General features: G+C 52.3%; 6 protein-coding genes across 6 annotated transcripts; 1 reads left to right on the plus strand and 5 right to left on the minus strand.

Annotated features, from left to right (window-relative positions):
* Positions 1–182: 182 nt before the first annotated feature.
* Positions 183–1137, minus strand: Aspvir_002655 (ADP-ribosylation factor-like protein; the record flags this gene model as incomplete). Its single annotated transcript, XM_043274253.1, has 6 exons — positions 183–456; positions 515–586; positions 642–704; positions 785–804; positions 892–964; positions 1088–1137. The coding sequence occupies 6 exons, from the start codon at positions 1135–1137 to the stop codon at positions 183–185; spliced, it is 552 nt and encodes a 183-aa protein (XP_043130188.1).
* Positions 1138–2406: 1269 nt separating this feature from the next.
* On the plus strand, positions 2407–6241 carry Aspvir_002656 (DNA-directed RNA polymerase I core subunit RPA135; the record flags this gene model as incomplete). The annotated part of the gene is made up of 3 exons (XM_043274254.1): positions 2407–2907; positions 2970–5409; positions 5475–6241. 3 exons carry the CDS (start codon positions 2407–2409, stop codon positions 6239–6241), a joined length of 3708 nt encoding a protein of 1235 aa, XP_043130189.1.
* Positions 6242–6619: 378 nt separating this feature from the next.
* On the minus strand, positions 6620–8068 carry pre2 (proteasome core particle subunit beta 5; the record flags this gene model as incomplete). The annotated part of the gene is made up of 6 exons (XM_043274255.1): positions 6620–6955; positions 7012–7121; positions 7172–7220; positions 7277–7432; positions 7501–7608; positions 7760–8068. The coding sequence occupies 6 exons, from the start codon at positions 8066–8068 to the stop codon at positions 6620–6622; spliced, it is 1068 nt and encodes a 355-aa protein (XP_043130190.1).
* Positions 8069–8356: 288 nt separating this feature from the next.
* On the minus strand, positions 8357–9381 carry Aspvir_002658 (Eisosome component PIL1/LSP1 family protein; the record flags this gene model as incomplete). The annotated part of the gene is made up of 3 exons (XM_043274256.1): positions 8357–8764; positions 8825–9326; positions 9377–9381. 3 exons carry the CDS (start codon positions 9379–9381, stop codon positions 8357–8359), a joined length of 915 nt encoding a protein of 304 aa, XP_043130191.1.
* A 639-nt stretch (positions 9382–10020) lies between these two features.
* Aspvir_002659 (uncharacterized protein) lies at positions 10021–10551 on the minus strand (the record flags this gene model as incomplete). The annotated part of the gene is made up of 1 exon (XM_043274257.1): positions 10021–10551. One exon carries the CDS (start codon positions 10549–10551, stop codon positions 10021–10023), a length of 531 nt encoding a protein of 176 aa, XP_043130192.1.
* Positions 10552–11338: 787 nt separating this feature from the next.
* On the minus strand, positions 11339–13489 carry Aspvir_002660 (uncharacterized protein; the record flags this gene model as incomplete). Its single annotated transcript, XM_043274258.1, has 3 exons — positions 11339–13036; positions 13102–13365; positions 13454–13489. 3 exons carry the CDS (start codon positions 13487–13489, stop codon positions 11339–11341), a joined length of 1998 nt encoding a protein of 665 aa, XP_043130193.1.
* Between the last annotated feature and the right edge of the window lie 484 nt (positions 13490–13973).

Here is a 13973-nt window from a genome sequence, read left to right on the forward strand (position 1 = left end):
TCAATCGCTCCATTCATGTGTCTGGATCACATCGTCAAGGTCATTACAACTGAGGTAGCGAGCAGCCGATATTATGAGAATCTACAATCGTTTGGGTTTGAAGACGAGGATAAGGCGAAAGATGATAATGAGAGTCTGTGTCGTTGTTAGGCCGTCACTGCAGGCTTTATCCCGCAGATATCTCATCTGCTTGCTCTGGCGATCAACCAGTGCAAGACAGCGTCGAGGTTTGTCTCCTCCTTGGCACTGATTCCATAGCAGCTCACCTCACGGCGCGTGATGGACTTGAGATCCATCGCGTCTATGAGTTCGTCAACCGACAGTTTGTCCGGAAGGTCGGACTTGTTTCCCAGAACCAACAGAGGAATGCCGTCAAGCGAAGGTTTGTCCATCAGCTCGTGAAGCTCCTCTGTGGCGACTGGCAGGGCGGCACGATCTGCCGCATCCACTATATACCTGCATCCAGAGTCAACCATGGCTGGCTTGGGGTCAACGAATGAACCTTGACACTTACACAATCGCATTAACGCCTCGGCAGTATCGCTCCCACATTGGTCGAAACCGCGGCTGGCCTCCAAGATCCCAGCTGTGTCAATATTAGCGGGATGAATGCCACGCCCGGAGCACTCTTGGACACTGACCACTTTAGAGTCACATGGCCTTTCTGAACCCGTTTCGTGTTGAATCCGATCGTTGGAATCGAGCTGTGAAGGCGAGATTTAGCAACCCAAGACAAATACAGCCCAGTTGTGGCCAGGCCAGGTCCTACGCGCTCCAGACTTACTCTACAGTGAACTCTCCCCCCTACCAAAATTGAACACTCCGCGTTAGCAATGACGAAAAGAAGAGAAGCAAACTGTCTGGTCGCTTGAAAGTGAAATAGATGCATACCGCAAGCACCCGCAACAGCGATGATTTCCCCGCATTCTGCAGTCCGATCATCGTGACATCCATCTCCGTCGCCCTACATTCGCAACATACATTTTACCCCTCTTAGCAAGCCGGACTATTCAATGTCTTTGCGGGGGCCGGGCCGGGAGAGCTATCGCCGACAGGGAGAATACTTTTGAAACAGCGGCCCACTTACCAGAACATCCTCAGGAGCCAGTCATAGATCGTCCGAAAGATACCCGCCATATTGCGGATACTTCAAATCACTTCTTTCTACTTCGGGTAGAGGACAGGAACCAAGAAACAGAGTCAGTTGTGGTCGCGATCAGGTTGAAAACAGGATGCTTGCTGGATTGGTGACAAATGACGAATGGACGTGGATATAATGTCGAGATCCAAGGTCCTGGAGACTTGGATCGAGGCGCGGGAAGTGGGGGTAGGCTGAAAGTCAGCCTCTTGGGGGTTTGGTATATTGGTAGCCAGCTACCGCAGGGATGGTGTAGATGGGCTAACCCGCAGTCGAAGTTAAGGCAAAAAGTAAAAAAAGTAAATAGTAAATGCCTGGGAGCAATAGAGAAAGCGGCTTGTGGGGAGACGCCCAGAAGGTTCGGGAGGAGGACACACGGTCGAGCAAGTGGCTGTGAAAGAGACAAGATTCTGCTAGTGAATAGAGCGCCAAAAGGAGTGGTAGTCTTCCAGTAAATTTTGTAGTTACAAGCCTCAAGGAGATGAGGTTAAAAAAAGGGAAATCCTTCTTGATACTTTGCGTTGTGGTGAAACTGAAGCGCTTGGGATCTATGTGCACGCATGACCGATTTCCTCTGCGCCGCTGTGGAGGGGAGCGCTTAGCTTAGTAGCCTCAGTCAGGTCAATGAGAATCAATAATTTGGTATGGAATATGATGGTTGCCGCAGGAGTAGCAATGTTGACAGGTTTAAATCCGATATTAAACACGCATTTACCCCTGATACCCATTAGGACAGGTGACCTTGTCGCACCAAAATGATTCTTTGTGTTGTACTCCGTACTTGAGCCATCAATCAAGCCTTGTTATGGTGTCATGGAATCAGGTTAAAAGTCTGCCTTATTGCCTAAGGCGGCATCTGAGGCGCAGGTTGATCCTTGTGACGCATGGCAATCGTTATGCCTAAGGCAGCAAGGCACTACGGCCCACAGCTTGGTCGTCTCCTCTATCAGTATCAGCACGTGATGATATGTGTCCGTTGGTCCACCTCGAAAAATTTCCAGCATGAACGAGGTCTCCGACAGATTATTCCGATCGACATCTGCGACGCTCTGTCCCATAGACTCCCTCGAGTCCAGTCTACATCAGAAACTAAGACGCTTGTCTGGGTGAGGAATGGGACCTTGAGTGTTCATATCGCACCAATTCTTTTCCATTGGTGCACACAACCGGACTAGAGCAGTGCAGTTGAAATCTTCAGTCGACTCTTCCGCACGGGTATAGTCGAGGCAAGCACGGAAGAGGCACGGAGTGCCCAAATTTCTCAAAAAATGGCTCCTTCAGCGACTGATACCAATTGGTCCGTCGATTTTGATACCATCCGGCGGCACCAGCTTTTCAAGAACCCTCCCAAGGACCACACCGCATTTCCCTCCTTGGTGGCTGCCATTCGGCCACACCTTGACTCTTTCAACGCGCTTTTCGAGGGCAGCAAGGTCCTCGAAGCAGGTTTGAAAGATATCGGCATTAAGACGTTTTTGGATGGTGATGCTGAGACGGCCGAGGAGAAGAGAGCACGGAAAGCGGAGGGACGACGACCTCCGAAACGCAACAGGCTTAATGTTCGAATCAGGGAAATCTTCCTTGAGAAACCGGCCATTCCCGCAACAAATAAATTCGCTACTCGTAACCGAAATATCTACCCTTCAGAAGCCAGAGAGAGACATGCTACATACCGTGGGAAACTGCGCGCGAGGCTCGAGTATCAGGTTAATAATGGAGACTGGATGGAGTCTATCAGAGAACTTGGCCAGGTGCCCATCATGCTGAGGGTAAGCTTTTGAAATAGTAGATGTCTAACTGCTTTTCGCACACTAACAGCATCGAAACCTAGACCAATCGATGCCACCTGGAGAAGGCGACTCCCCAGGAGCTTGTCCAGCACAAAGAAGAGTCGGAGGAGCTGGGAGGCTATTTTATCGTCAATGGTAACGAGAAGCTCATCCGTATGTTGGTTGTCGGCAAGCGAAACTTCCCCATGGCAATTGTCCGTGGTTCCTTCGTTCGTCGTGGTCACACCTACACCAAGTTCGGTATCCAAATACGATCAGTACGCCCTGATCAGACATCGCAGACGAATGTTCTTCACTACCTCAGCGATGGAAACGTGACCTTCCGATTCTCTTGGCGGAAAAACGAGTACCTCATCCCGGTTATGATGATCATGAAGGCTTTGGTCGAAACGAACGATCGCGAAATCTTCGAAGGCATTGTCGGCAGCGCCACGTCCAAGGGTGTCAACAATACATTTGTGACGGACCGTGTGGAACTGCTGCTGAGAACATACAAAGCCTACAACCTACATACCCGTTCCTCCTGCCGAGCTTATCTGGGTGAGAAGTTCAAGCCCGTTCTTGGTGTTCCGGCAGATATGTCCAACGAGGACGCCGGTACAGAATTCCTCCGCAAAATTGTCTTGCCTCATCTCGGTAACCAGAACGTCACCGAGACCCAAGACTATGACAAATTCAAGTTGATCATGTTCATGATCCGGAAGCTGTACGCGCTTGTTGCTGGAGATTGTGCCCCGGACAACCCGGATGCCGTTTCCAACCAAGAAATCCTGCTCGGCGGTTTCCTCTACGGCATGCTTCTCAAGGAACAGCTTGAGGAATGGATGAGATCTTTCGGCCCTATCCTGAGGGATTGGTCTAATCGCAACGGTGGTGCAAAATTCACGGATCCAGCTTTCGAAAGAGATTTCTTGAGCAAGATTGTCAAGAGGACTAACGAGAACATCGGTGGTAAGCTGGAGTATTTCCTGTCGACCGGTAACCTCGTCAGTCCCACGGGTCTTGATTTACAACAGGTGTCTGGTTACACGGTCATGGCGGAAAAGATCAACTTCTACCGATTCATCAGTCACTTCCGAATGATTCATAGAGGTAGTTTCTTCGCACAGCTGAAAACAACTACTGTTCGTAAGCTGCTTCCCGAGAGTTGGGGCTTCCTTTGCCCGGTTCACACTCCTGATGGAGCACCCTGTGGGTTGCTTAACCATCTTGCTCACAAGTGCTTGATCGCCACAAGCGATGTCAACGTCTCTCATCTTCCAAAGTTATTGGTGCAGCTTGGTGTACGATCTGAATCGTCGGTTGCCTTGGAAGACAGCGTTACGGTTCAGCTGGATGGCAGAATTGTTGGATACTGCTCACCCAAGCAGGCCTGTATGATTGCGGATACCGTTCGGCACTGGAAGGTCTCGGGTACACACAACATCCCACGACAACTGGAGATTGGTTATGTTCCCAATTCGAATGGCGGCCAATATCCCGGTATCTACATGTTCTCTCAAGCCGCCAGAATGTACAGACCTGTCAAGTACCTACCTCTCGACAAGCTTGACTACGTCGGTCCCTTCGAACAGCCGTTTATGGAGATTGCATGCTTACCCGATGATCTTGTCGCGGGTGTGTCCACGCACATTGAGTTCACACCGACGAACATCCTGTCCATTGTCGCCAATATGACACCATTCTCCGACTATAACCAGTCGCCCCGTAACATGTACCAGTGCCAGATGAGCAAGCAGACGATGGGTACACCCGGCACAGCGATCGATTACCGTACGGACAACAAGCTGTACAGATTGCAGACTGGTCAGACGCCTATTGTACGACCTCCGCTGTACAACGCATATGGATTAGACAACTTCCCGAACGGCACGAACGCGGTCGTGGCAATTATCTCGTATACCGGGTACGACATGGATGACGCCATGATTATCAACAAGTCGTCGCACGAGCGCGGCTTCGGCTACGGTACTATTTACAAGACCAAGATTCACTCTCTTGACGACAAGGACTCGCGGCGCAGCAAATCCAGACGCGAGATCACCAAGCTCTTCGGTTTCGCTCCTGGCGGAGAGATTCGGGCCGAGTGGCGTACTACCCTCGACGAGGACGGTCTCCCTCATGTGGGTGCCAGAGTCAAGGAGGGCAGTCTGATTGCTGCGTGGCATACTGTGCGCTATGATGCTGCTTCCGACTCTTACGTGAACGTTGACGGCATCACGCACTTCGTCAAGTACAAAGACGCAGAAGAAGGATACATTGACAGCATCCGGATCATGGGTGCCGAGACTGGTCTGGAGCCGTGCCAGGCACTCAGCGTCAAGTACCGTATCCCAAGAAAACCTGTTATCGGTGACAAATTCTCTTCCCGTCACGGACAGAAGGGTGTCTGCTCTCAACTCTGGCCTGCGGTTGACATGCCGTTCTCCGAGAGCGGTATCCAGCCAGATTTGATCATCAACCCTCACGCCTTCCCTTCTCGTAAGTTCATCTTTCCAGGCCCTTTCCATGGCATTTCATGCGACATGAGACTAAATCCATCGCAGGTATGACAATCGCCCAAATGATCGAATCCATGGCCGGCAAGGCCGGAGCTCTGCACGGCCATCCTCAAGACTCGACCCCCTTCCAATTCTCGGAAGAGAACACCGCGGCAGACTACTTCGGCCAGCAGCTGCGCAAGGCCGGCTACAACTACTACGGCAACGAGCCCCTCTACAGCGGTATCACGGGCAAGGAATTCGCCGCCGACATCTTCATCGGCGTCGTGCACTACCAGCGTCTGCGACACATGGTCAACGACAAGTTCCAGGTCCGGACAACCGGTCCCGTCAACCAGCTCACCGGCCAGCCCGTCAAGGGTCGTGCCAAGGGAGGCGGTATCCGTGTCGGAGAGATGGAGCGCGACTCGCTCATCGCCCACGGCGCGGCCTTCATCCTCCAGGATCGTCTGATGAACTGCTCCGACTCCCAGCGCGCCTGGATCTGCCGCGACTGCGGCTCCTTCCTCTCCACCCAGGTCGCCGTCTCGTCCGCCGGCTCCAGCAAGGCCCGTCTGGCCGCTTCCGCCGCGGCGGTCGCCAAGAACGCCTTCGCCCAGCAGAGTGGTGCGCCGGGCATTGTGCGCTGCCGACGCTGCGCCCGCGAGGCTGTGTTCGAGGACTCCCGCGCCGTGGTGTGGGAGGACGGAGACGGCCGTCGCTATGTGGGCGGTGGTAATGTCACCATCGTCGCTGTCCCGGGTGTCCTGCGCTACCTTGACGTGGAACTGGCCGCGATGGGCATCAGAATGAAGTTCTGGGTTGACAATTAAGTGGGAAGAATAAAGGATGCATATACTCCACGAGATACGCTGAGCTCAGTGAAAAAGCATGTGTATAGAGCGCTTGAGCATTGTTCGTCTTTTTGTCGCCTTCGGATGTTTTGTATTTTTGTGGGATACAATCTAGAGTCTTTTTTTTGGTCTACTCATTCCGTTTCGATCTTCTTTATATTAAGACGTTTAAGGGTACGAGGTGCAGCCTTTCGTCTATTGTATTCTAGATTCATTCCATCGACTGTTCGCCTATATCGTACTACCAGGTAGATTTCAATGACGGCAACCGCAAGTCGAAAAGTTTTCAATGCCTAGAGAAAAAGGAATTACGAGATAATCATCATATCCACCACAGGAATTGCCAGAATCATGCCCTTAAAGGGCCGACGTAACGTTCGAGAATTCGCCCTTTTCCAGCTTCGTTTTCCAGAAAATGGGGTTCATATCGTCGAAACCGTGGTGGACCCAGCCTTCCTCCTTGACATGGTACAAGTTGATGAAACCACCTGAGTAAGCATCACGGTGCATGGCGGCAAGGATGCTCCGACGACCAAGCTCGAGGGCTTCCTCTTCAGTTAAGTCGTAGCGGTACTCGGCGTCAAGCACACCGTAAGCGAAGGTCTGACCGGACCCAACGCAGAACAGGTTTCCGGGGAGTCTCGTGCCGTCCGAGTCGATGTAGTAGAGGGCTGGTCCTTCTTGAGGCGTCATCTGCGGTGTTATCAGTTTCACACTTCGCCTAATCTCCAAAAGGGATCGAAACGTACGCCTGCCAACATTGTACCCATGCTGAGACCCATTCCCTTATAAGAGTATGTCAGATTGGCGAGAATCTTCGATGCCGCGGCAACGGTGATACGACGCTTGTGCCGGATCTCTGCCACGATGTTAACACAACACTCTTGCCAGAGATACGTCCAGACTCACCATGAAGTGTGCATTGCTGACTCAGATATCTCAGCCAGTATTGGCAATCCTGAAGGGCGATTTTGTCAGCGTCACCATGCCACCAGAACGCAAAAGAACGCATACCGCAGCACCACCAGCCATGGTACCCAGTAGACCGGGGACCGGAGCATCCTGCTTCTTGTCGTCACCCCGACTCAACCGCGACACGGGAATGACCTTCTTGACTGTCTGACTGGCGATCCAGTTTCCAGCGGTAGCTCTCGAATCTGTCGCGACGATCTAAGAGACAACGAGTCAGCCGGACTGCTACAATGCTGGGCGGGCCGGACGGGGAGTTAGCGGCATACGATTCCGCCCTGAAATCGGAAGGCGAGTGTTGTTGTTCCGTGGGCGAGCTTGATGGGACAGCTAGGGTTGGAGTGGTCGTCGGTCATGGCACGAAGGAATGCGGAGGACTAAATGCGAAGAAGAGCAAGATTCATATTAGCTGATGGCTTCTCCGACGTGCGATGAGGGCAGGATCCGCTCAGTGAAACCGCTCTGCCATAGAGCATTTTCACAGGTCAAAAGTCCAGACAGGTGGAGTGTTCTCAAACTGTAGCTCACGTTTGCAACTGGAGGAAGAGCGAATTTCAGAGAAAGAGGAGGGAGGCTCTCTGTCAGGTCTTGCTGTTCTTGCTCCGAGTAGAACTCATTCTGGTGACGTGGACGCGAGTACTGGGCGACTAATTTATCCATGATTAAAACCGACTTCTCTAGATTCCAGTAGTAACAAGACAAGCAGGAAGCTAATCGAAGTGATAAGATACAGGGGACGATGGCGGAAGTGGATGGATGAAACGGGGAAGCAATTGCAGCTCTGGCTGAGAGCTCCATTAAAGCTCCAACATCCGCGTCACTTGCTGCCGCCTGCATCACGTGAGCGTACTGCAATCAACTCTCAGCAAGATACGATTCATCCAAGACATTGACTCAGTGATAGTAAATATGCACAGAGTATATTGACTTTTATGAATTTCTGTAAAAGCAGTACTTTTTGTTACAAATGATTAACCACGGCAGCAGACCTGAAAGTTCCTATAGACTCCGACTAAATCCATATACCCATGACCATCCCATCGAATATTAATCATGCTACAAAGTAAAAACTGAACGACTAGGACACTACCCTGAAAGTGTACCTATCTGGTTTCCCATGGTTTCTCAGTATGGAACAGCGACAGGCTGCGTTCCGGTAGCGCCGGAGACCTGTGGCTGATCCTGCTTCGCGCCGTCGGTGCCAGTTTCGTTGGCATTACCAGCGGCTCCAGTTAACCCAGATTCTCCTTGACCTTCCTGGTCTCTACCAGCACCAGTGGTCTCTCCTGCAGAGGTGTGGATGGGTTCGACGGTGCTCTCCCATGACTTTAGGTCATTCTCGGCAGCCTCAAGGATCTGCTTCGCTGCATCGGCATGCTCATAGGCCTGTCGTGCGTCACCAGGGACGATTGGGGTGTCGTCGAGGTAGTTGAGGAGACGGCGAGCATGACGCGCGAGCAGAATCTGCTTCTCTCCGCGCTCAATGACTGCGGCCAAATGGATATCAAAAGCCTCCTTGAGCTTCTGTCTGGTCTATCGTCCGAATCTTAGCGCCACGCGCTCTACCAGGTATACTCGCGAGGTCATACGTACCACATTGGTCAATTGAGCCTCAGCAACCAGATTATTAGCCTCAGCCCGCACCAACTCCTGCTCCAGAACGTCCACCTTGTCCTTGCTCTGGTCCCCCTTCAGCTTCAGCCGCTGGATATCATCCGCGATCTTCGCCCTCTGATCGCGCGACGGCTGGACCGAGGACTCCGTATCCCGGATCTGTTTCAAGAGACTCCGGTAATCCTCCAGGCTCTGCGCAAAGTTATCCTCCTGCTCACCGATCTCCGCCATCAGCACACCGAGCTTGTCGGAAATGTCGGAGACGGCGTCGTCATCGGTGCCTTCGCCCCATTCGGAGAGCTGGGCGGCGATGTTGACGCGCTCGCGGCCGGCTGCCTCGTGGGCTGAGATGGCCGAGTTCTCTTGCTTGATGAGCCGGCTCATCTTCTTGCTCAGCTCGGGCGCCTGCAGGCCGCGGAAGGTGGACATGCTGAACCGGTGGCGGGCTGGTTCCTTCTTTCGGATGGAGAGCGTTCGGTTCCTGGTGCGATTAGCCACGTAGAGGATAGGATAGTTTCGCACGGCTCATACATCATGGCGATGTCCGTTAAAACTTGTTTATTCACCAAAGCTGTACAATCGAGTTTATTAGGTGAGGTAATCCGTAGCTGTTACTGAGTAGAATCAAGCAGGAATGCGCCTTCCTTGGAGTGCAGTTACGACACAGTATTGCGATACAAACCGAGAGGAACAGGATGATCTCTTATTGACTCAGTCACTTCAATCGGATGTACGATGACACAAGACAGATAGATGGATATCCCTTGGAGATGACGAACGGGTGTTCATCTTAACTGATGGTGCAGTTGCTCGTACATGACGTCATGCGGGATGAGCGGAAGCTGAAGTCATGATCCGAATGCGGTCGATGTCGAGATGCTTCATGATGTGTGTGATTGATTCTGATGGATGATTTAGAGTTAAGTTCAAGCATTGGAGCCATGGGAAGTGTCGTGTTGCGGTGTTGGGTAACTTGGGTTGTGCTGCATTTCGAGCCCAGTGCCCTAGTCTCATAGTCTATCGAGTGGGTTCTTGAAGATCATGGCGGGAGCATAATCCTTTAATCTTGGAGCAATGAAACAAATCATCATCTCTACCAATCAAAGGCAAGTATGGTATTGAAACTCGATCGCGTGTATAACTGAGTATGATACTTCCATCTTACACGACTCAATTCATCCTCCCCTCCCAGAGATATATCTCACCTCCTCCTCCCATACTCTTCCCGGATGGTGCAAACGCGATCGTCCCCAGCCCCCAGGCTCAACGTATCTCACACATCTATACAGTGGAGACGGTGATGGAGGCGGACTATCAAAGAATCTCCTTCTGAAAGGAATAATCGACTCAGACCGCGTGCGCACTCTCGTTCTTTGCACGGTTGTATATGATGGCTCTGGTTCTGGTGACATTGAGCGCGCATACCAGGAGTGGTGGTGGTGTGGATGATGATGATGCGAAGGTCGCGACGCAATGACAATGGTAGTATCATCGCTGCTGCTGCTGCTACTATGATGACTCGAGCTGCTGCTGCTTGAGCCGGAACTGGAACTGGAGCTGGAGCTGGAGCTGCCGCTGCTACTACCGCTACTGCAGCTGCTTCTGCGCCGACGAGGACCTGGAATCGAGACGCGGAGCGTCCCGGGGCGGTATTCGACGACTCGCACGCCGGGCCCGGGTCCGTCGTCAACTTCGAGGAAGCACATATCGACTATATCAGCTGGACAATGGTGACTGCTCGTAGGCGAGGAGCGCCCTTGACTTGGGACCCTGAACTGTTACGCGAGCGACACCGAGTGGGAGAATAGCAGGCGATGCACCGCCGTAAGGCAAGCAAAACACCGGTAGTAGATCTGACGCGGCGACGATGAAAGTACAGCGATCAACTTGGTCCGAATAACAGCTGTAAGGATTCAAAAGACGATGAAATTATGGGAGCTCACTGTATAGTCAAAGGATCACGATGTCTGTATGCGATAATGGCATAGCAGTATATTCCACCTCAAGCTTCACTCGAGCAATAATGTCATTAAATGAATATTCCGCTACCATCCTGTCATGCGGATCTTCCCGCCTTGTGATTCATCCTCATACATCAGAAAATGTGTTGACATTGTTGCTCGTCCAGTGACGCCGTCATGTGCGCGGGACAACTGATAGAGGTAGGCACCCGCGCGACATTGGATCCTTAACACATTGTAGACCTAGTGCGAACCAACCCTTGAAGTAAAGCATAGGTAGTGTGTATTATAAGATGGACCGATGCCAGAGTGCAGAACGGCGGCCTTGATACAGGCCGTCACGAATCGATTATAGCAATGTGTCTCCTATCTAGATCGTACAACACAACAAATTCTTTTCCGCGGAAGAGTGGGCAGCAGGAGGCGACAAAAAAAGAATCAACCAGCGCCCAGCATATAACAGAACCATCCAACACCCGTTGAGAAAGCCTACATCCAAACAAGAAAACAATGCAACCACCTCCGGGCCCGTTTACGATATGTCATCTGCATCATGGTGGTGGGTGTGCTCATTATCCGATGCGTGAAAGGCATCTCCAAACGCCGAGTTATCCAGATCAGGAAGATCCAGACCCTCGTTCTGCTCGGTGTATGCTGCGAGCGCGTCTCCGGCACTGTCCATGTTGGTGAAGTCGAAATTCGCGCTGTCAAGGCCGGTATCGCCCGCGCTTCCAGGGCCAGGCGTTAGTCCTTGTAATCCGCTTCCCGGCGTTTCACCCGCTTGCAAGTCGCCAGGCGGTTTATTCATATTGTCATCCTTCTTGTTTTCCTCGTTCACCATTACCCAGTCGCCGGTTTCTCCAACAGCTGTATTCGTGGGTTGGACGTCACCCATGTCCATTTCGGCATCCAAAGACACAGTTGGTGCAGCAGGTGCCGCTCCAGTGGCTGTTGGCGCCGCCTGTCCCTGAGCAGCAGGAGCTGCCCCTTGTGCGGGCGCACCGAACTGACCAAGGAGATTGCTGTCCGCATGGCCCATGTCAATATCAACATCAGCTGCAGTTGAAACAGGTTCGGGTTCAATCTTTTCCAGCAAGCCGCCCTTTTGTACGCAGGAAACCTTGGGTTCCGGCACGATTTTCCTGCGCCACGAGGTTTCAACTTCTCGGACAATGTCATCAACCTTGTACTTGGCCTTGTGTTCAAGGGGAACGACTTCAGCTTCATCCCCTTCGGTCGGCATCTCACTGCGACCTTCCATCCTCCAAATCTCTGTTCCGGTGTCTTCGGGATTCGCTGCCGCATCCCGAAGTCGGAGTTCAGCATCCTTGAGGAGAGAGGTGCGATTGAACTTCTCCATCCTCCGGGCATGGCGCTTCTTGAGCTTCTCAATTTCTGCAGTCATGTCGGCGACCTTTTTGGCGACCCTGTCGGCAAACTCCTCTGCTTTTTCGGGCTCCATCTTCGTCGCTTGAGTAGGCTCAGTGCCTTCTTTCGAATCGCCACCTGCAGGCCCAACGGGTGCATCGAAAAAGCCTGCGGTCAGAGTCTCCAGCTCTCCTTTGCGACCGAGTCCCAAAGAAACAGGCGTAATCTGGCTGATCGCATACGGCGAGGCGAAGATCTCTTCCATCCACTCGTGGTGTTGCTGATATCTCATTTTGCTTACTTCCCGAGGAGTCAGCAAATCCATCACGTCGCCCGTGGAAATGTCTTCATCTTCGAGTGCGAAATCAGCTGCTGCAGCGGTTATCGCCGCAGTTGAGGCGCGATGTCCACGGGGTGCCTTGGCCGGAGCTGCAGCGGCCGGAGCTGGCACAGGTTGGCCGGGCTGGGGATAGAACGGCTGACGGCCAACCATGGCATTGGGATATGGCCCCGCCGGTTGGGCAAGTGCTTGTGGTGCTATCTGTGGAGGAAAGTTGATTGTGGGCCAGTTGTTCCGATCATGAAGCATAAAGTCTTTGCGCGCCAGTTGACCCTGGCTTTGGAGGAAACGACGTTGAGCCAACATATTTTGCACTTGCGGAGAGACTGGAATCCGGTTCGCTGGAATATGTTCAGTAGGAGGTGCTCTGGAGTAGTGCACGATCCATAGTGATGGGTCCGGTGGGGGAAGGCTAGGGTTGGGGACTTTCGTGGGCAACAGCCGGTAGCGTCTGCGACAGTGGATGGCCACAGACTCATTGGGAGGGTGGTAACCGCTGCGATGGAGCCACATCTCCACCATCTGTCACGGACAGGCATCAGCATACAAAATCAGAGAATCGGAGATGCATAGGACAAGCGCCATACGTATCCACGAGCTTCAAAGGTAAAGGCCTGTTCCACGTCGGCCCAGACGTAACCATCGCTGGCGAAGTTTGTCCCCAGGTGGTTAAGAGGCTGCCACGTGAGCATCACCGTTCCATCCTGAGGTCCATCTAAAAAGGTCCAGTGCATCGGTTGGGCTTCGCGAACGATCTTGGACGCGGACAGGAGGTATTCGACGACGGTGTCTGTTGGCATCATGTGCATCAAAGGGTACCGATGGCGCGACACCAGATGCATGTGCGGCAGCTATGACAAACAAATCACTAAGTTAGCATGCTGTCCTCGAATAACTATGCAATGAATCGTCCCCAAAAATCCTATAGGAACGACTCACCAACTGCGCCGGGACGCGGCTCGCTGGGTCGTCCATTGTGACCAAATGTCGATGGACGATCGTAAATCAGGTGTCAATGCGGTCGCAGAAATGACAATATCCAGTCTAACTAGAGAAACACGATATAGAAGGTGGGCTATGGCACCTCCGGGGCGTGGTAATTGGAGGTGAGGACAATTAGATAGAATGCTTAGCTATCAACGCGACGCGGGAAAATTGAAGTTCCAGAAGGACACCGGGTGCGGTTGGCGGGAGAAACTCATAGCGCAGTTTTGACACCTTAAAAACCAGGCATTAAAATCATGCACGCGGATGATCCGAACGCTCAACCAGGATGAAGATGAACAGAGGCTGGGGAGATGGGAAAGCTGTGAGGAATCAAGGACATTACGGAGTGAAGACCATAAAATTTGATGATCTAGACATCCCTAGAACTATAAATCTTTAACCTCCTCTCCAGCATTCTCGACATGAGATACTATATAGACTTGTCCAGTTCGCCAGCTCAACGACGACTGGA

This window comes from Aspergillus viridinutans, assembly GCF_018404265.1.
Source record: "Aspergillus viridinutans IFM 47045 DNA, scaffold_12, whole genome shotgun sequence".
NCBI lineage: Eukaryota > Fungi > Ascomycota > Eurotiomycetes > Eurotiales > Aspergillaceae > Aspergillus > Aspergillus viridinutans.